At 47.8% G+C, this 20309-nt stretch overlaps 1 protein-coding gene across 5 annotated transcripts in view; it reads right to left on the reverse strand.

Annotated features, from left to right (window-relative positions):
• The window catches only part of LOC118396802 (dedicator of cytokinesis protein 10-like), a 183140-nt gene that overhangs the window by 119802 nt on the left and 43029 nt on the right, over window positions 1-20309 (reverse strand). For 3 of the 5 annotated variants that reach the window (XM_052467191.1, XM_052467190.1, XM_052467185.1), the window contains exon 1: window positions 6386-6819. The exons of the other annotated variants lie outside the window; for them this stretch is intronic. In XM_052467191.1, coding sequence (XP_052323151.1) covers window positions 6386-6553 — 168 coding nt within the window. In that variant the 5' untranslated portion in view covers window positions 6554-6819. Of the gene's footprint in view, window positions 1-6385; window positions 6820-20309 lie in introns of those variants that run through there. 5 annotated transcript variants of the gene reach the window in all.

Below are 20309 nucleotides of genomic sequence, written 5' to 3' on the forward strand. Positions count from 1 at the left end.
ACATTTGACATTGTCCGTAAGCTTGAGTTAATTTGCACACAAAAAAAATCCTACAATAATGGAAAGACCTGTGTGTTGTCAGAAAAGAGCTCCAACTTCTTAATCGTAGCCTCAATTTTGTCCCGCATCATTGAATATAGTTGTGGAGAGTCCCTGTAATCCTAAAATTCAGATCATTAAGGTGAGAAAAAACATCCCCCAGACAGGCCAGTCATGTGAGAAACTTGTCATCATGCAAGCAGTCAGACAAGTGAAAATTATGGTCAGTAAAGAAAACTTTAAGCTCGTCTCTCAGCTAAAAAAAATGTGTTAATACTTTGCCCCTTGATAACCAGCGCACTTCTTCTGCATGTTGTAAAAGCGTTACATGGTCACTGCCCTAATCATTGCATAACGCAGAAATTTCCCTGAGAGTTCAGGGGCCTTTTAACCATCTTCACTGTAGTGTCCAAAACGCCTTTCAAGCTGTCAGGCATTCCTTTGGCTGCAAGAGCCTCTCAGTGGATGCTGCTGTGTACCCAAGTGGCGTCGGGAGCAACTGCTTGCATGTGCGTTACCACTCCACTAGGTCTCCCTGTCATGGCTTTTGTCCAGTAATTAAAAAATATCCTCTCATGTTGACCTGGTTTCCAGTGGTTTGCATAAGAGGATGTCTACCTTAATTGGGGCGGCAGGTTGCCTAGTGGTTAGAGCGTTGGGTTACTGGATCGAATCCCAGAGCTGACAAGGTAAAAATCTGTCTTGCTGCCCCTGCCTAGTTAAATAAATGTAAAAAAATAAAGAAATAAAATACCCCCAATAAACGTAACGGATATATAGCAGGAGCTGTAGCAACACTATCCGTCTTACTACTCGAAAGTAGTCTTTATTCTCGCTCAAAACACTCCCGTGGGTTACTTTTCAAATGGTCTTGTTTAGTTTCTGAATGTCTGCTCAAGAGTTAAGGTTTCTCGCGAGAGAGTAACGGTTAATGTGATTGGATGTTAATTATTTGACTAGGCTACCTGTATTTGACATTGTGTTATTTTTCCCAACACTGGATAGTTTAATGTTATTTTTGGCAGTGAAACGAGGCTATTAAGGCGAGAAAAAAACCCTGTTAGCCCTGTTTTTAAATAAAAAAGTGAATTCACAACGCATCAGTGACATGGCAGGAGATGTTTTGAAACAATTACTGCTTCGCATACAAGCCAGTGAATTACAACTGTGTTCCATCACAGCAGCAAGATTTGTGACCTGTTGCAACAAGAAAAGGGCAACCAGTGAAGAACAAACACCATTGTATATACAACCCATATTTATATTTATTCTTTTTCTCTTTTGTAACTATTTGCACATCGTTACAACACTGCATATAGCCATAATATGACATTTAAAATGCCTACTCCTTTGGAACATTTGCATAAGTAATGTTTGCTGTTCATTTTATATTGTTAATATCACTTTTGTTTATTATCTATTTCACTTGCTTTGGCAATGTAAACATATGCTTCCCATGCCAATAAATCCCTTTGAATTGAGAGAAAGCGAGAGAGCGATATGATGCGAGTAAACACAAGAGAAGAAGGAAGGAAACAGATGAAAAGCAGAGCTGACAAGGCAATGTAATATCTTGGACCACCTGTGACCACCTGTAGAAGCTGGGAATGTTTATCTCAATTACAATTTATATCTACGTCCCAAATGGCACCCTATTCCCTTTGCAGAGCACTCCTTTTGATCAGGGCTCATAGGGCTCTGGTCAAAAGCAGTACACAGCACTATGTACTGTAGGAAAAAAGGTGCCGTTTGGGAGGCAGTAATAGTCTGTTGTGTGATGGGAGCCAGAGAGTTTATGTTTCCTAGTGCTGAAACAGCACAGGACAGGGTCCAGGACCAGACTGCAGCTATCGCCATCTGGATCACATCAACTCAGTCCACATCTACTACAGAGAGAGAGGGAGCAAGGGGGAGAGAGGGGGGGAAGAGACAGAGAGAATGAGAGATGAGGGGTTAGAGGGGGAGAGAGAAAAAGAGGGGGAGGAGAGGGCAGGAAAGAGTAAAGAGAGAGGGCTAGAGAGTACAGAGAGTGAGAATATCATACTCTTATGACCAGGGGAAGGAGGCAGATAAGCAAATTTATTATTAGGGTTACAGCAAATTAGGGTTAAGTGCTTGGCTCAAGGGCACATCAACAGATTTTTCACCTTGTCGGCTCGGGTATTCAAACCAGCAACCTTTTGTTACTGGCCCAACACAACCTGCCGAGAGAGGGAGGAGATCGAGAAGCAGAGATGAAGGAATGGAATGGCAGGAAGTCGTTACATATTTCCTCTTAACACCAGTGTCAGCGACAGACAGATAGGGACCATGGAGAGACTGAGAACACCCTAATGTCTGGACCTCAATCAACCTTTGTTTAATAAGCTTCATACTGCAGCCCTCACCCTGAACTTGATTACTTTTATGTTGCTATTTATGGAGATACATTGGAGTCAAAATGCTGGGAATAGAGTATGCACTGAGCTCACAGTGATGGAAGACGTGAAAAATGTTTTGACAGCAATGTACAGGGCCTTCGGGAAGTATTCAGACCCGTTGACTTTTTCCACATTTTGTTACGTTACAGCCTTCTTCTAAAATTGATTAAATAACAATTTCCACAGCAATCTATACACAACACCCCATAATGGCAAAGCGAAATCAGGTTTTTAGACATGTTTGCAAATTTATAAAAAAAAAAAAACAGAAATACCTTATTTACATAAGTATTCAGACCTTTTGCTATAAGACTCGGAATTGAGCTCAGGTGCATCCTGTTTCCATTGATCATCCTTGAGATGTTTCTACAACTTGATTGGAGTCCACCTGTGGTAAATTCAATTGATTGTACATGATTTGGAAAGGCACACACACCTGGTCATACAGTTGACAGTGCATGTCAGAGCAAAAACCAAGGCACGAGGTCGAAGGAATTGTCCGTAGAGCTCCGAAACAGGATTGTGTTGAGGCACCGATCTGGGGAAGGGTACCAAAACATTTCTGCAGCATTGAAGGTCCCCAAGAGCACAGTGGCCTCCATCATTCTTAAATGGAAGAAGTTTCGAACCACCAAGACTTTTCCTAGAGCTGGCCGGCCAGTCAAACTGAGCAATCGGAGGAGAAGGACCTTGGTCAGGGAGGTGACCAAGAACCCGATGGTCACTCTGACAGAGCTCTAGAGTTCCCCTGTGGAGATTGGAGAACCTTCCAGAAGGACAGCCATCTGTGCAGCACTCTACCAATCAGGCCTTTATGGTAGAGTGGCCAAACAGAAGCCACTCCTCAGTAAAAGGCACATGACAGCCCACTTGGAGTTTGCCAAAAGGAACCAAAAGACTTTCAGACCATGAGAAACAAGATTCTCTGGTCTGAAGAAACCAAGATTTAACTATTTGGCCTGAATGCCAAGCGTGACGAAACCTGTCACCATCTCTACGGTGAAGCATGGTGGTGGCAGCATTCATGCTGAGGGATGTTTTTCAGCAGCAGGGACTGGGAGACTAGTCAGGATCGAGGGAAAGATGAACGGAGCAAAGTACAGAGAGATCCTTGATGACAACCTGCTCTAGAGTGCTCAGGACCTCAGACTGGGGTGAAGGTTCACCTTCCAACAGAACGACCCCTACGCACACAGCCAAGACAACGCAGGAGTGGCTTCGGGACATGTCTCTGAATGTCCTTGAGTGGCCCAGCCAGAGCCCAGATTTGAACCCAATTGAACATCTCTGGAGGGACCTGAAAATAGCTGTGCAGCAATGCTCCCCATCCAACCTGACAGCTTGAGAGGTTCTGCAGAGAATAATGGGAGAAACTCTCCAAAATCCAGGTGTGCCAAGCTTGTAGCGCCATACCCAAGAAGACTTGAGGCAGTAATCGCTGCCAAAGGTGATTCAACAAAGTACTGAGTAAAAGGGTCTGAATACTTTGTTTTTTATTTTTAATAAGTTAGCAAAAATTTATAAAAAACTGTTTTGCTTTGTAATTATGGGGTATTGTGTGTAGATTGATGAGGGGGAAACGATTTAATGAATTTTAGAATAAGGCTGTACCTAACAAAATGTGGAATAAGTCAAGGGGTCTGAATACTTTCCGAAGGCACTTTATCTCCATAGCTGTGGCTTCTTGGGAGACTTATCATGTTTGAGCTACATCCGTGTTAGTCATGGATGACTTTAATGAATATTTTTTATTTTTCTAACCTTCGTTTAACTCGGCAAGTCAGTTAGGAACAAATTCTTATTTACAATGACGGCCTAGGAACAGTGGGTTAACTGCCTTGTTCAGGGGCGGAACGACAGATGTATACCTTGTCAGCTCGGGGATTCAATCTAGCAACCTTTCGGTTACTGACCCAACGCTCTAACCACTAGGCTACCTACCGCCCCTCAAAAAATGTCTAGAAAACATATTAACATGCTTTTTTTATGTTCTTGTGATTTTTGGCCATCCCCTCGACTCATGTTGGTTGGAGCGCTCTCTACTTCCCTCCCAACATGCATTACATAGATTCATTCATTTAACTTCTTCATGTCTTCCATCACTGTGAGCTCAGTGCCGACTCTTTTCCCAGCCCATAACTGTCCGTCCTGCTTCCTCTCCTACACTGTCAGGTCAGATGTGGGTCAATGTCTTAATGGACCAGGAGGATTACGAGTCCTCAGCTCCCTGCAGACTACCGTACAGGAGAAAGGTCTGCCCGAGCGTCTTACTCGTGCCCCTGTACAGGACCAGAAAAAAAGGAGAGGAAAGCAGAGAAGGGAAGATAACCAGACCAGGACTCTTTTACCCTCCGAGTCTTTTCTCCCTCGGTCTCTCTCTGCTCCTTCCAGCAGAGAGGACTACACCGTGCATGGGTCCAGTCTGCAGATGAACAAGACTTTTAAGTGCCACAAGGAGAAGGTGAGTGGGTAGACAGACAGGTTCCTCTGGTATATGTGAGGAGAGAGAGAGAGAGAGAGAGAGAGAGAACTTTGTGGTTGCCTGGCTAGCCTCCCCTACGATGTCTAGAATGGAAATCCATTCTAGATCGTCTGATTGGTCACAAAAAAAAACAAACGGGTTGCACCAGAGCCAAAACACACGTGGGTAAAGCGACATTTTCATTGACTTTGTTCCTCTGATTGGTTACGTCCAAACGCCGACGACTATGACTTGTACAACGCCCCTCGTTTTGACGTCACCATAAACGACTTCAATGATTGCAGTCTCAGACTGAAGTACGTAGCGAGCGACAGAGCAGCGGAAGAACTCCGTTTGAGTCGTCAGGCAAACTTTATGGATCACGCCCCTGCCAAAATGAGCCTGACATTTTTTTCTACCTCTTCAATGTTATCATCCATTGCAGCCCTCGGGAAACAGAGGCTGATGTTGATGCGTGTCCCAGAGAGGGGGATTGTCCATACAACGACCAGGCATATGGACGGTCGGACAGACAGGGACACTGAAATACAGATGCAACCAGGATTGTCGTCACCATTCAACAGCGGTAACTATTAAATATCTCTACACCCCTGCTTCCTCGGCACCACCTTGCCACCCTGGGTATATCCTCACCTCACATACCATCCGTCTCAGACTCCCCACTGATGTCACACCTACTAATTTATGAATCATCATGAACCAAGCTGTCACGTCTCAACGCTGTCTTAATAACTCTGGGGTGAAGCTTCCTCTAGGTGCAGATCTCGGATCAGCTTCCCCTCCACAATCATGGCCTTAACCATTAGTAGGGAAAATGCTAAACTGAACCAAGAGCAGCGTATAGGGGCAACTTCACCCTACTGCTCCTAATAATGGATCCAAATGGTATTGCACAATCAGTATCACTGTCACTCACAGACAGAAACATGAGAATGTTGGCCAGTCCAGTATCCTACATTTGTTCATTTGCTCATTCATTCACCCGTTGACTTAGACAAACACTCACATCTTATCAGCAGCCTACTAGACGAACCATGAGCAATGAGGCACATTTTTCCCACAGAAACTAAATTCCTCAGGACTGAACCCCAGCCCCCCACCCCACTTCTCTCCCTGTACACCCCCGCCAGCCCCCTGCTTCTGTTTTCGCCCCACTCCCTCACACAGCTCTGATCACATCATGCCTCGCTCCTCGATAATACTGTACATTACCCTTCACACACCCATGCACACACACACTCAGTCACATGCACACACACACACAGAGAGAGGACACACTAACATACAGCAAGGGGAGAAAACCACATGGTAAAACACTCGTATCCAAAAATAGAAGACCAAACAGATTCCCTCTAGCCCTCTTGCACACCCCCCAACCCCCCCACCCCCAACAAAGGAACAAGGGAGGCTGCAGCCTATAGCTCCGCAGTCTGATGTTAGTTACCATAACGATGATGGTGAGGGCTCTACATCCCCCGGGGGTGGCGCGGCCCTCGCCGGGCGGCAGGACATCTGGGGAGAGCTGGTCCTGGCGGGAGCACATACGGGCACAGTTGGCCCGGCCCACGGAACGCAGGGCCTGGAGGAGCACCAAGCTGGCCGAGCAGCCCATACCCAGGTACCCAACCACGTCACCCCCAGACAGAGCCCTCTGCCCTGGGATCACCACCCAGCTCTGGCCACCTGTCCCTAGCAGTCTGGACCTTGGACCAGCCTAATGGAGCTAAGTTCAGGAAAGCCCAGCTACAGCCTAGTCCAGTCCAGGTTAGGTTAGCCCAGGTTCCCCCTGTAGCCCTGCTCCAGTCCTAAAGCACCAGTGCTCCAGCCCTGCCTGCCTGCTTCGTACTGCAGACCCACTGCTCTCCTCTAGCTCTGCACTGCTGGGCGCTGGGCTCCCTCCGGCTGCAGGAGACAGAGGCTGCCTTGTCTCTCCACTCTCCGCACTGATCTGCCTACACTGCAGCTGAACACAGCTGGCTCCTCCAATCGAAGCAAGCCACGGCCATCAGCTGACCAGAACTGACGGTCAAACACACACACACAGGCACGCACTCACTAGCACCCAGTCTCACCCGCTCCCTCTAGGTCTCGTGCACTCCCTCCCTCTTCCACACATACTGTACACACTCACACAAATATTCTGATTGAGAGGGAGATGGTAAAAAGCCTGGAAGTCAATCCAAGCTGGAGCAAGCTCCGGGAATTGCACTGTGCATACGCAAAGGGGTGAGTGTGTGTGTGTGTGTCTGTGCATGCGTGTCTAAAACAACCAGCTGTGTTACATCAGCAGTTTCAGTGTCGCTCAACTATCCAGACCAGACACCTACTCTCCACACACTCCCTCTCGCTCCGCACTTCTTTCTCTTCCTCTCTCCTACTTGAGAATGTTGAAATCTGGCTCACACTGTACACTCACTTCGTGGTACCTGAAGTGCTGCCGCCTGCACCGAAAAGCAGAATGAGAGTGAGGAGCTTTAGCACATACCTAGGCAAGTCAGTTAAAGAACTATTTCTTATTTTCAATGACGGTCTTGGAACAGTGGGTTAACTGCCTGTTCAGGGGCAGAACGACAGAATTGTACCTTGTCAGCTTGGGGGTTTGAACTTGCAACCTTCTGGTTACTAGTCCAATGCTCTAACCACTAGAACACCCTACCTAGTGGAATTGACAGGGAGAAAGAGAAGCGAGAAGAGTGTGAGGGAGAAAGAGAGAAAGAAAGAGAGGACAGAGTAAGGGAGAAAGAGGGTGTGATTAGGGCTGTTGCGGTGACCATGTTACGGCCATACCGGCAGTCATGAGTCATGACCGCAGTCAAATTCCATGGTAATCTCCTCTTATGCACTCTGGACATCCATTGGTAGTACCCAGCTGACGACTGACCACCAGGTCGCTAATGGCCTGGTACTCAGGGCTCTATTGTCCATCTAACCACTCGGACATCAACGCAAACACAATCTAAAATCACATCCAACACATCACCAAAACAGTATCGTGCTTTTCAAACTCACCTCACTGGGATCAATCAAGTTCAACAACGGGTTTAAAACATGGTCATTGCGGGACGTTGTTTCAAAGCCAAACACAACGAAATGGACAGCGCTTTCTAAGGTGATCATTTTATATTAAGCCTGAAAAAAAAAAAGTGAAATTAAAATAATGACAATGCATAGCCTACCACATATTATGCATGGCAGAAAAACATGTAATAACTGATTCCAGATGGACACACAATTGGTACATAATTGCTCTAGCTAGCCTATACTCCAAAATTAAACAAATTATCGTAATCGCCTTTGAGTGTGGACTGTATTATTATGCATACTGGATGGACTGGTTACCTCATGCTATGCTCCAAACATTCTATCCATGAGTCTTAGAGAGAAAGTATAGAACTAGGCGATGCTGTTGGTTCACTGATTGTGCAGGGCGGCTTACAGTTAGCCTACAATTATAGTGGGTTTGTATTTGATTTTGAATAGCCTAGTAATAGGGATTTTGTTATATTTTCATAATTAAATAGGCTGACACGTTATCTTTAGCTACAGAATTTCTCCACACCATGCGTTTCCATCTCCTCTCTTTGCTTCAATTCCTTTCTCCAGCTTGCAGAGAGAGGGGCTGCCAACAGTTCAATTGAATATGTTTTGTTTTGAAAACGTGTTACTATCAATATTCCCGAACAGATTTCACTTGGTTCCACAAATTAAACACTGGGTAGGAGAGCCGCTGGAACAGGGTAGGAGAGCCGCTGGCATACAGAGTTTGGGCGGAATACCCAAGAGACTGCATACCCAAGAGACTGCATACCCAAGAGACTGCATACCCAAGAGACTGCATACCCAAGAGACTGCATACCCAAGAGACTGCATACTCCTCAAACAGTGGTTGATGCCTGGAGTGAAATAACAGGGTAGCCTTCCCAGCATGATTGAAAACCAAACCAGTGGGAAAGTAGCGGACTCCATTCGCCATTCCACTGCATACAGAGGACAACATTCAGTCATTTCCCCCCTGGCCCTGCCCATTTGATAATGGGCCATTCTAAATTGAATCAAATTTTACATATTTTTATTTTTTATTATTTCACCTTTATTTAACCAGGTAGGCTAGTTGAGAACAAGTTCTCATTTGCAACTGCGACCTGGCCAAGATAAAGCATAGCAGTGTGAACAGACAACACAGAGTTACACATGGAGTAAACAATTAGCAAGTCAATAACACAGTAGAAAAAAATGGGCAGTCTATATACAATGTGTGCAAAAGGCATGAGGAGGTAGGCGAATAATACAATTTTGCAGATTAACACTGGAGTGATAAATGATCAGATGGGCATGTACAGGTAGAGATATTGGTGTGCAAAAGAGCAGAAAAGTAAATAAATAAAAACAGTATAAAAACAGTATGGGAATGAGGTAGGTGAAAAGGGGTGAGCTATTTACCTATAGACTATGTACAGCTGCAGCGATCGGTTAGCTGCTCGGATAGCTGATGTTTGAAGTTGGTGAGGGAGATAAAAGTCTCCAACTTCAGCGATTTTTGCAATTCGTTCCAGTCACAGGCAGCAGAGTACTGGAACGAAAGGCGGCCAAATGAGGTGTTGGCTTTAGGGATGATCAGTGAGATACACCTGCTGGAGCGCGTGCTACGGATGGGTGTTGCCATCGTGACCAGTGAACTGAGATAAGGCGGAGCTTTACCTAGCATGGACTTGTAGATGACCTGGAGCCAGTGGGTCTGGCGACGAATATGTAGTGAGGGCCAGCCGACTAGAGCATACAAGTCGCAGTGGTGGGTGGTATAAGGTGCTTTAGTGACAAAACGGATGGCACTGTGATAGACTGCATCCAGTTTGCTGAGTAGAGTGTTGGAAGCCATTTTGTAGATGACATCGCCGAAGTCGAGGATCGGTAGGATAGTCAGTTTTACTAGGGTAAGCTTGGCAGCGTGAGTGAAGGAGGCTTTGTTGCGGAATAGAAAGCCGACTCTGGATTTGATTTTTGATTGGAGATGTTTGATGTGAGTCTGGAAGGAGAGTTTGCAGTCTAGCCAGACACCTAGGTACTTATAGATGTCCACATATTCAAGGTTGGAACCATCCAGGGTGGTGATGCTAGTCGGGCATGCGGGTGCAGGCAGCGATCGGTTGAAAAGCATGCATTTGGTTTTACTCGCGTTTAAGAGCAGTTGGAGGCCACGGAAGGAGTGCTGTATGGCATTGAAGCTCGTTTGGAGGTTTGATAGCACAGTGTCCAATGACGGGCCGAAAGTATATAGAATGGTGTCGTCTGCGTAGAGGTGGATCAGGGAATCGCCCGCAGCAAGAGCAACATCATTGATATATACAGAGAAAAGAGTCGGCCCGAGAATTGAACCCTGTGGCACCCCCATAGAGACTGCCAGAGGACCGGACAGCATGCCCTCTGATTTGACACACTGAACTCTGTCTGCAAAGTAATTGGTGAACCAGGCAAGGCAGTCATCCGAAAAACCGAGGCTGTTGAGTCTGCCGATAAGAATTTGGTGATTGACAGAGTCGAAAGCCTTGGCGAGGTCGATGAAGACGGCTGCACAGTACTGTCTTTTATCGATGGCGGTTATGATATCATTTAGTACCTTGAGTGTGGCTGAGGTGCACCCGTGACCGGCTCGGAAACCAGATTGCACAGCGGAGAAGGTACGGTGGGATTCGAGATGGTCAGTGACCTGTTTGTTGACTTGGCTTTCGAAGACCTTAGATAGGCAGGGCAGGATGGATATAGGTCTATAGCAGTTTGGGTCCAGGGTGTCTCCCCTCATGACTGTAAGTCGCTTTGGATAAAAGCGTCTGCTAAATGGCATATATTATTATTATATTATTATTATTATTATATTATTAAGAGGGGGATGACTGCGGCAGCTTTCAATCCTTGGGGATCTCAGACGATATGAAAGAGAGGTTGAACAGGCTGGTAATAGGGGTTGCGACAATGGCGGCAGATAGTTTCAGAAATAGCGGGTCCAGATTGTCAAGCCCAGCTGATTTGTACGGGTCCAGGTTTTGCAGCTCTTTCAGAACATCTGCTATCTGGATTTGGGTAAAGGAGAACCTGGAGAGGCTTGGGTGAGGAACTACGGGGGGAGGCGGAGCTGTTGGCCGAGGTTGGAGTAGCCAGGCGGAAGGCATGGCCAGCCGTTGAGAAGTGCTTATTGAAGTTTTCGATAATCATGGATTTATCGGTGGAGACCGTGTTTCCTAGCCTCAGTGCAGTGGGCAGCTGGGAGGAGGTGCTCTTGTTCTCCATGGACTTCACAGTGTCCCAGAACTTTTTGGAGTTGGAGCTACAGGATGCAAACTTCTGCCTGAAGAAGCTGGCCTTAGCTTTCCTGACTGACTGCGTGTATTGGTTCCTGACTTCCCTGAACAGTTGCATATCACGGGGCTATTCGATGCTATTGCAGTCCGCCACAGGATGTTTTTGTGCTGGTCGAGGGCAGTCAGGTCTGGAGTGAACCAAGGGCTGTATCTGTTCTTGGTTCTGCATTTTTTGAACGGAGCATGCTTATCCAAAATGGTGAGGAAGTTACTTTTAAAGAATGACCAGGCATCCTCAACTGACGGGATGAGGTCAATGTCCTTCCAGGATACACGGGCCAGGTCGATTAGAAAGGCCTGCTCACAGAAGTGTTTTAGGGAGCGTTTGACAGTGATGAGGGGTGGTCGTTTGACTGCGGCTCCGTGGCGGATACAGGCGATGAGGCAGTGATCGCTGAAATCCTGGTTGAAGACAGCGGAGGTATATTTGGAGGGCCAGTTGGTCAGGATGACGTCTATGAGGGTGCCCTTGTTTACAGAGTTAGGGTTGTACCTGGTGGGTTCCTTGATGATTTGCGTGAGATTGAGGGCATCTAGCTTAGATTGTAGGACTGCCGGGGTGTTAAGCATATCCCAGTTTAGGTCACCTAACAGAACAAACTCTGAAGCTAGATGGGGGGCGATCAATTCACAAATGGTGTCCAGGGCACAGCTGGGAGCTGACGGGGGTCGGTAGCAGGCGGCAACAGTGAGAGACTTGTTTCTGGAGAGAGTAATTTTCAAAATTAGTAGTTCAAACTGTTTGGGTATGGACCTGGAAAGTAAGCCTGCAAAGTAATGTCAATCTCTGCAGTAGACTGCGACTCCGCCCCCTTTGGCAGTTCTATCTTGATGGAAGATGTTATAGTTGGGTATGGAAATCTCTGAATTTTTGGTGGCCTTCCTGAGCCAGGATTCAGACACGGCAAGGACATCAGGGTTAGCAGAGTGTGCTAAAGCAGTGAGTAAAACAAACTTAGGGAGGAGGCTTCTGATGTTGACATGCATAAAACCAAGACTTTTTCGATCACAGAAGTCAACAAATGAGGGTACCTGGGGACATGCAGGGCCTGGGTTTACCTCCACATCACCCGCGGAACAGAGAAGGAGTAGTATGAGGGTGCGGCTAAAGGCTATCAAAACTGGTCACCTAGAGCGTTGGGGGCAGAGGATAAGAGGAGCAGGTTTCTGGGCATGGTAGAATATATTCAGGGCATAATGCGCAGACAGGGGTATGGTGGGGTGCGGGTACAGCGGAGGTAAGCCCAGGCACTGGGTGATGATGAGAGAGGTTGTATCTCTGGACATGCTGGTTGTAATGGGTGAGGTCACCGCATGTGTGGGGGGTGGGACAAAGGAGGTAACAGGGGTATGCAGAGTGGATCTAGGGGCTCCATTGTGAACTAAAACAATGATAACTAACCTGAACAACAGTATACAAGGCATATTGACATTTGGGAGAGACATACAGCGAGGCATACAGTAATCACAGGTGTTGAATTGGGAAAGCTAGCTAAAAGCAGTAGGCGAGGCTAATCAGCTAGCACAACAAACAGGGCAGCCGAGCGGAAATGGAGGAAAACTCGCCTCCCTGCGGACCTGGCATCCTTTCACTCCCTCCTCTCTACATTTTCCTCCTCTGTCTCTGCTGCTAAAGCCACTTTCTACCATTCTAAATTCCAAGCATCTGCCTCTAACCCTAGGAAGCTCTTTGCCACCTTCTCCTCCCTCCTGAATCCCCCCTCCTCCCTCTCTGCAGATGACTTCGTCAACCATTTTGAAAAGAAGGTCGACGACATCCGATCCTCGTTTGCTAAGTCAAACGACACCGCTGGTTCTGCTCACACTGCCCTACCCTATACTCTGACCTCTTTCTCCCCTCTCTCTCCAGATGAAATCTCGCGTCTTGTGACGGCCGGCCGCCCAACAACCTGCCCGCTTGACCCTATCCCCTCCTCTCTTCTCCAGACCATTTCCGGAGACCTTCTCCCTTACCTCACCTCGCTCATCAACTCATCCCTGACCGCTGGCTACGTCCCTCCCGTCTTCAAGAGAGCGAGAGTTGCACCCCTTCTGAAAAAACCTACACTCGATCCCTCCGATGTCAACAACTACAGACCAGTATCCCTTCTCTCTTTTCTCTCCAAAACTCTTGAGCGTGCCGTCCTTGGCCAGCTCTACCGCTATCTCTCTCAGAATGACCTTCTTGATCCAAATCAGTCAGGTTTCAAGACTAGTCATTCAACTGAGACTGCTCTTCTCTGTATCACGGAGGCGCTCCGCACTGCTAAAGCTAACTCTCTCTCCTCTGCTCTCATCCTTCTAGACCTATCGGCTGCCTTCGATACTGTGAACCATCAGATCCTCCTCTCCACCCTCTCCGAGTTGGGCATCTCCGGCGCGGCCCACGCTTGGATTGCGTCCTACCTGACAGGTCGCTCCTACCAGATGGCGTGGCGAGAATCTGTCTCCTCACCACGCGCTCTCACCACTGGTGTCCCCCAGGGCTCTGTTCTAGGCCCTCTCTTATTCTCGCTATACACCAAGTCACTTGGCTCTGTCATAACCTCACATGGTCTCTCCTATCATTGCTATGCAGACGACACACAATTAATCTTCTCCTTTCCCCCTTCTGATGACCAGGTGGCGAATCGCATCTCTGCATGTCTGGCAGACATATCAGTGTGGATGACGGATCACCACCTCAAGCTGAACCTCAGCAAGACGGAGCTCCTCTTCCTCCCGGGGAAGGACTGCCCGTTCCATGATCTCGACGGTTGACAACTCCATTGTGTCCTCCTCCCAGAGCGCTAAGAACCTTGGCGTGATCCTGGACAACACCCTGACGTTCTCAACTAACATCAAGGCGGTGTCCCGTTCCTGTAGGTTCATGCTCTACAACATCCGCAGAGTACGACCCTGCCTCACACAGGAAGCGGCGCAGGTCCTAATCCAGGCACTTGTCATCTCCCGTCTTGATTACTGCAACTCGCTGTTGGCTGGGCTCCCTGCCTGTGCCATTAAACCCCTACAACTCATCCAGAACGCCGCAGCCCGTCTGGTGTTCAACCTTCCCAAGTCCTCTCACGTCACCCCGCTCCTCCGCTCTCTCCACTGGCTTCCAGTTGAAGCTCGCATCCGCTACAAGACCATGGTGCTTGCCTACAGAGCTGTGAGGGGAACGGCACCTCAGTACCTCCAGGCTCTGATCAGGCCCTACACCCAAACAAGGGCACTGCGTTCATCCACCTCTGGCCTGCTCGCCTCCCTACCACTGAGGAAGTACAGTTCCCGCTCAGCCCAGTCAAAACTGTTCGCTGCTCTGGCCCCCAATGGTGGAACAAACTCCCTCACGACGCCAGGACAGCGGAGTCAATCAGCACCTTCCGGAGACACCTGAAACCCCACCTCTTCAAGGAATACCTAGGATAGGGTAAGTAAGGGTAAGTAATCCTTCTCACCCCCCCCAAAAAAAAAGATTTAGATGCAAGTGGCTGTTCCACTGGATGTCATAAGGTGTATGCACCAATTTGTAAGTCGCTCTGGATAAGAGCGTCTGCTAAATGACTTAAATGTAAATGTAAATGTAAAATGGCGTTGACTAGGCAACTGGGCCGACAGATAAAACAAACAAGCAGAATGGAGTACCGTGATTAATGGACAGTCCAGCGTGCGTCAGCTATGTAGCCAAGAGATCAGTGTCCAGGGGGCAGCGGTGGATGGGCAGGGAAGCTGGGCTGGCGTGTGTTATCCAGGTTTAAAAAAAAAAAACTAACAATGACTAAATAGCTTGTAGCTAGTTAGCTGGTTAGCGTCTGGAGGTTCTTGAGTGTGTCATAAAAATAAAATAAAAATTAAAAGTGATAGCGATTCCGTATCACAGTGGGTGAGGCAGGTTTCCGGAAGGTATAAACAAAATAAAAATCAAAGAGAGATAGAAAGTAAATGGGTTCAGAGTGTTTGGGATGCGGTGAGTCAGATGGTTAGCAGGCCTGTGCTAACAAGCTAACAGTTCGTAGGCCCGGGCTAGACAAGCTAGCCGTTAGCAGGCCGAATTAGCAAGCAGGGAGATAGCGAGGGCTAGAGAGCTAACCTTTGGGGGACGTCGCGATGGGGTGAGTCTGTTTATTCCTCTTCTTGCGGTGACATCGACAGACCGGTCGTGGGCCCGGGTAATTGTAGCCCAGGAGTATGCTACAGGAGCTCTAGTACGCTGGGTGAGCTGGAGACACAGCGTTTCAGAAAGCTCGCGGGCCTTGGCCAGCAGATGGATCTTTGTAGCAAAGACTAAATTCAATTGCGAATAGTCTGATGGGTGATAATATGACCACTTGATGAGAGAACAGCATGTGCAGCCTGGACTCAAGGAACAGAGCAAAGGTTTTTTGTAGAGACTTTATCAAATCATCAATAGTCTATAGTTGCATCATGCATCCCATTTATGTTTAGATTGGATCATTCACAACTAAAGTTGCCAAATAACTCTAAATCTAGCATATAGGACTTGTTTCAAATGATCACTTTTACACTCAACACAGCCACTTCATATGCATACTCGCTCCCGGAATGGGACAAATATCCTTTCTATTTCATTTAGCTGAGTTCAAGTATATTCTTCTTACTATAAAATCCTATAATATAAACTAATGGCACGGGATTCATAAGCACATCTTATCTCCTAAATAAGCACGCCGACAGCCTATGGCATGGTGTATAGCCAGGTAACATACAGTCGTCCAACACATATTCTGTTCTTCTGAAACACATTGTCTTCATATCGTGTTTATTTAAACCTGCCTAAAATAAAACATAGATTTATTGTGATGGTGTATATATTTAATTTATATTTAAATGTAAACGCTCCAAAGGCGTGCATCAGCGGCCTGCATGCGGTTTATATGCGTGGAGGCCTGGAGATGCTAAATGTACGTATCATAATTAATGGTCAATCATTTTTAAATGACAATAACCGGCGGGCAAAATCGAATGACCGGCACAGCCCTGGCGTGCGAGCAAGAGATGGAGAAAGGATGGAGAGAGAGACAGAGATATAGAGGGTGAACAGAGAGCGAGACAGAGATATAGAGGGGGAGAGGGAGAACAGAGAGCGAGAGATAGATATAGAGGGGGAGAGGGGGAACAGAGAGCGAGAGATAGATATAGAGGGGGAACAGAGAGCGAGAGATAGATATAGAGGGGGAACAGAGAGCGAGAGATAGATATAGAGGGGGAACGAGAGATAGATATAGAGGGGAGAGGGAGAACGAGAGATAGATATAGATAGATACAGGGGGAACAGAGAGCGATAGATAGATATAGAGGCGGAACAGAGAGAGAGAGATAGATATAGAGGGGGAGAGGGAGAACAGAGAGAGAGAGAGAGAGAGAGGGAGAACAGACAGGGAGAGATAGATATAGAAGGGGAGAGGGAGAACAGAGAGAGAGAGATAGATAGAGGGGGAACAGAGAGCGAGAGAAATATAGAGGGAGAACAGAGAGCGAGAGATAGATATAGAGGGGGAACAGAGAGCGAGAGATAGATAGAGGGGAACGGAACGATAGATAGATAGGGAGAGAGAGAGAGAGATAGATATAGAGGGGAGAGGGAGAGAGAGAGAGATAGAGAGAGAGGAGACAGACAGGGAGAGAGAGAGAGGGAGAACAGACAGCAGAGAGATAGATATAGAAGGGGAGAGGGAGAACAGAGAGAGAGAGAGATAGATAGAGGGGGAACAGAGAGATATAGAGGGGGAACAGAGAGCGAGAGATAGATAAGAGGGGGAACAGAGAGCGAGAGATAGATATAGAGGGGGAGAGGGAGAACAGAGAGCGAGAGATAGATACAGAGGGGGAACAGAGAGCGAGAGATAGATACAGAGGGGGAACAGAGAGCGAGAGATAGATATAGAGAGGGAGCAGAGAGCGAGAGATAGATATAGAGGGGGAGAGGGAGAACAGAGAGCGAGATATAGATAGATGGGGAGAGGGAGAACAGAGAGAGCGAGAGAGATATAGAGAGGGAACAGAGAGCGAGAGATAGATATAGAGGGGGAGAGGGAGAACAGAGAGCGAGAGATAGATAGATGGGGAGAGGGAGAACAGAGAGAGCGAGAGATAGATATAGAGGGGGAACAGAGAGCGAGAGAAATATAGAAGGAGAACAGAGAGAGAGATAGATATAGAGAGAGAGCGAGAGATAGATATCGAGGGAGAACAGAGAGCGAGAGAAATATAGAGGAGAGAAATATAGAGGGAGAACAGAGAGCGAGAGATAGATATCGAGGGAGAACAGAGAGCGAGAGATAGATATCGAGGGAGAACAGAGAGCGAGAGAAATATATCGAGGGAGAACAGAGAGCGAGAGAAATATAGAGGGAGAACAGAGAGCGAGAGAAATATAGAGGGAGAACAGAGAGCGAGAGATAGATATCGAGGGAGAACAGAGAGCGAGAGATAGATATCGAGGGAGAACAGAGAGCGAGAGATAGATATAGAGGGAGAACAGAGAGCGAGAGATAGATATAGAGGGAGAACAGAGAGCGAGAGAAATATAGAGGGAGAACAGAGAGCGAGAGAGATATAGAGGGAGAACAGAGAGCGAGAGATAGATATAGAGGGAGAACAGAGAGAGAGAGATAGATATAGAGGGGAAAGGGAGAACAGAAAGAGAGGATAGAGGGGGAACAGAGAGCGAGAGATAGATATAGAGGGGGAACAGAGAGCGAGAGATAGATATAGAGGGGGAACAGAGAGCGAGAGATAGATAGATAAGAGGGGGAGAGGGAGAACAGAGAGCGAGAGATAGATATAGAGAGGGAACAGAGAGCGATAGATAGATATAGAGAGGGAACAGAGAGCGAGAGATAGATATAGAAGGGGAAAGGGAGAACAGAGAGCGAGAGATAGATAGATAGAGGGGGAGAGGGAGAACAGAGACAGAGAGATAGATAGATAAGAGGGGGAGAGGGAGAACAGAGAGCGAGAGATAGATATAGAGAGGGAACAGAGAGCGATAGATAGATATAGAGAGGGAACAGAGAGCGAGAGATAGATATAGAAGGGGAAAGGGAGAACAGAGAGCGAGAGATAGATAAGAGGGGGAGAGGGAGAACAGAGAGCGAGAGAGCGAGAGATAGATAGAGAGAGGAGAACAGAGAGAGCGATAGATAGATATAGAGAGGGAACAGAGAGCGAGAGATAGATATAGAAGGGGAAAGGGAGAACAGAGAGCGAGAGATAGATATAGAGAGGAGAACAGAGAGCGATAGATAGATATAGAGAGGGAACAGAGAGCGATAGATAGATATAGAGAGGGAACAGAGAGCGAGAGATAGATATAGAAGGGGAAAGGGAGAACAGAGAGCGAGAGATAGATATAGAAGGGGAGAGTGAGAACAGAGAGAGCGAGATAGAGGGGGAACAGAGAGCGAGAGATAGATATCGAGGGAGAACAGGGAGCGAGAGATAGATATAGAGGGGGAACAGAGAGCGATAGATAGATATAGAGAGGGAACAGAGAGCGAGAGATAGATAGAGGGAGAACAGAGAGCGAGAGATAGATATAGAGGGGGAACAGAGAGCGAGAGATAGATATAGATCCGATCCTCGTTTGCTAAGTCAAACGACACCGCTGGTTCTGCTCACACTGCCCTACCCTGTGCTCTGACCTCTTTCTCCCCTCTCTCTCCAGATGAAATCTCGCGTCTTGTGACGGCCGGCCGCCCAACAACCTGCCCGCTCGACCCTATCCCCTCCTCTCTTCTCCAGACCATTTCCGGAGACCTTCTCCCTTACCTCACCTCGCTCATCAACTCAGCTACGTCCCTTCCGTCTTCAAGAGAGCGAGAGTTGCACCCCTTCTGAAAAAACCTACACTCGATCCCTCCGATGTCAACAACTACAGACCAGTATCCCTTCTTTCTTTTCTCTCCAAAACTCTTGAACGTGCCGTCCTTGGCCAGCTCTCCCGCTATCTCTCTCAGAATGACCTTCTTGATCCAAATCAGTCAGGTTTCAAGACTAGTCATTCAACTGAGACTGCTCTTCTCTGTATCACGGAGGCGCTCCGCACTGCTAAAGCTAACTCTCTCTCCTCTGCTCTCATCCTTCTAGACCTATCGGCTGCCTTCGATACTGTGAACCATCAGATCCTCCTCTCCACCCTCTCCGAGTTGGGCATCTCCGGCGCGGCCCACGCTGGATTGCGTCCTACCTGACAGGTCGCTCCTACCAGGTGGCGTGGCGAGAATCTGTCTCCTCACCACTGGTGTCCCCCAGGGCTCTGTTCTAGGCCCTCTCCTATTCTCGCTATACACCAAGTCACTTGGATCTGTCATAACCTCACATGGTCTCTCCTATCATTGCTATGCAGACGACACACAATTAATCTTCTCCTTTCCCCTTCTGATGACCAGGTGGCGAATCGCATCTCTGCATGTCTGGCAGACATATCAGTGTGGATGACGGATCACCACCTCAAGCTGAACCTCGGCAAGACGGAGCTGCTCTTCCTCCCGGGAAGGACTGCCCGTTCCATGATCTCGCCATCACGGTTGACAACTCCATTGTGTCCTCCTCCCAGAGCGCTAAGAACCTTGGCGTGATCCTGGACAACACCCTGTCGTTCTCAACTAACATCAAGGCGGTGGCCCGTTCCTGTAGGTTCATGCTCTACAACATCCGCAGAGTACGACCCTGCCTCACACAGGAAGCGGCGCAGGTCCTAATCCAGGCACTTGTCATCTCCCGTCTGGATTACTGCAACTCGCTGTTGGCTGGGCTCCCTGCCTGTGCCATTAAACCCCTACAACTCATCCAGAACGCCGCAGCCCGTCTGGTGTTCAACCTTCCCAAGTTCTCTCACGTCACCCCGCTCCTCCGCTCTCTCCACTGGCTTCCAGTTGAAGCTTGCATCCGCTACAAGACCATGGTGCTTGCCTACGGAGCTGTGAGGGGAACGGCACCTCAGTACCTCCAGGCTCTGATCAGGCCCTACACCCAAACAAGGGCACTGCGTTCATCCACCTCTGGCCTGCT

The sequence above is a fragment of the Oncorhynchus keta genome, chromosome 18 (assembly GCF_023373465.1).
Source record: "Oncorhynchus keta strain PuntledgeMale-10-30-2019 chromosome 18, Oket_V2, whole genome shotgun sequence".
Lineage (NCBI taxonomy): Eukaryota > Metazoa > Chordata > Actinopteri > Salmoniformes > Salmonidae > Oncorhynchus > Oncorhynchus keta.